The sequence below is a fragment of the Bison bison genome, unplaced genomic scaffold (assembly GCF_000754665.1).
Source record: "Bison bison bison isolate TAMUID 2011002044 unplaced genomic scaffold, Bison_UMD1.0 scf7180017864309, whole genome shotgun sequence".
In the NCBI taxonomy this organism is placed as follows: domain Eukaryota; kingdom Metazoa; phylum Chordata; class Mammalia; order Artiodactyla; family Bovidae; genus Bison; species Bison bison.
The window spans coordinates 6,260,219-6,262,051 of NW_011494881.1; the positions used below are offsets into that span (position 1 = coordinate 6,260,219).

At 40.9% G+C, this 1,833-nt stretch overlaps 1 protein-coding gene across 4 annotated transcripts in view; it reads right to left on the reverse strand.

Moving 5' to 3' along the window:
* The window catches only part of ASCC1 (activating signal cointegrator 1 complex subunit 1), a 138,521-nt gene that overhangs the window by 65,683 nt on the left and 71,005 nt on the right, over positions 1 to 1,833 (reverse strand). For all 4 annotated transcript variants that reach the window (XM_010852254.1, XM_010852255.1, XM_010852253.1 and 1 more), the window contains exon 6: positions 1,269 to 1,405. In XM_010852254.1, the coding sequence (XP_010850556.1) occupies positions 1,269 to 1,405 (137 nt within the window). The remainder of the gene's footprint in view (positions 1 to 1,268; positions 1,406 to 1,833) is intronic.

The following is a 1,833-nucleotide window of genomic DNA, read 5'->3' on the forward strand; positions in this document are numbered from 1 at the left end:
TTGGTGATAGACAGGGAGGCCTGGCGTGCTGCAATTCATGGGGTCACAAAGAGTTGGACACGACTGAGCAACTGAACTGAACTGAACTGTATTTTTAACTGCATAAAAATAAAATTATTCAAGGGAGTCAATTTTCAAATTGCTCTTGTTCTGTATCAATCTTATGCGAAAAGAGTAAAGGAAGGGGTCAGTGGGGAGAGATGATCCTTTGAAACAGAGCTGTTAGGTCAGATGTACATACAAGTTAAAATATTACAATAAAAAAGAATAAGAAGTCAGCCATCAGCACAGCAATGTTCTCCCTGTCCAGACTGCTTGGATACTTTTTGGTATCCTTATTGACTCAAACAAAATAACCTGAATTTGAAAAAAAAAGAAAAAGTCTGCTGCATTTCTGAAATACAATGAAGACTCTCCTAGGGAATCATCTTATAATGTCTGAGTAACCATGGTAAACATAGTAAGAGCCCTCCCAAGATGCCCGTGTTCTACTCTTTGGATTTGTAAATACACTAGTTCAAAGAGAGCAAAGACGGTTTTGCAGATGTGATTAAGGCTAAGGAGTTTGAGGTGGGGAGATTTTTCTGCATTACCTGTGTGGGTTCAGTTAAATCACACGCATCCTTAAAAGAAGATAACCTGTCCCTGCTATGGCCAGAGAGAGAGATGTAACAACAGACGGAGGGCCAAACAGATGCAATGTTGTTAGTGTTGAAGAAGGAGGAAGAAGGCTACTAGCCAAGGAATGTGGTGGCCTCTAAAAACAGGACTTCAAAGGCAAGCAAACAGATTCTCCCCTGGAGCCTCCAGAAAGGAACACAACCCTGACAGTACCTTGATAATAGCTCAGTGAATCCCGTATCAGACTTCTGCCCCACAGAACTATAGGATTATAAATTTGGGTTTTTTTAAGATACCAATCTTGCAGTAATGTATTACAGCAGCACAGAAAGCTAATACACTCATACAGATAATGAAGAGAATTTCTTTTTTGACAAAGGAATGGGATGTCCTGTTAAAGAATAAAAACTACTTAGTGAATTAGCAAAATTTAAGGTAGAGCCTCTCCATACAAATTTGTAAATATATGCTTTAAATCCACTTTAAACCTTTCACACAAGAAACCCAATGTTAAGTGTTACAAATGGGTCAGTCAACAAATCTTGTTCCCAAGTCACCCAGCTCCCTAGGCCAAAAACAAGTCTGTGATACCAGAAAAAAAGGCCAGTACAGGGCAACCACCCTCCCCACTCCTCTGGATTACTTACTCAATGAATTCCTCTTTACACTGCTGTAGCATCTCACATGTCTGCTGGATCTCTTGCTCACTCAAAAGCACCAACATCCCAATAGTTAGGTGAAGCTTTTTAGGATTCTGGAAAATGCTGCTATCAACCCCATGATCCTGTTATCAAAGGGAGAAAAACAAGAAACTCAGCCCATACAAAACTAAATGGCAGCACAGAACTGAGCAGAAAGAAATAAAGTCACACATCCATGACCAACTGACTTTTCAACCAGGGTGCCAGGACAATTTAGTGGGGAAAGAAGAGTCTCTTCAACAAATGATATTGGGACATCTGAATACCTACATGCAAAAGAATGAAGTTGAACTCATACCTCATACTATATACAAAACCTATATCAAAATGGATCAATGATATAGGAGCCAAAAACCACATAATCACAAAATTCCTGCTGATGCTGCTAAGATGCTTCAGTCGTGTCCGACTCTGTGCGACCCCAGAGACGGCAGCCCACCAGGCTTCCCCGTCCATGGGATTCTCCAGGCAAGAACACTGGAGTGGGTTGCCATTTCCTTCCCCAATGCAT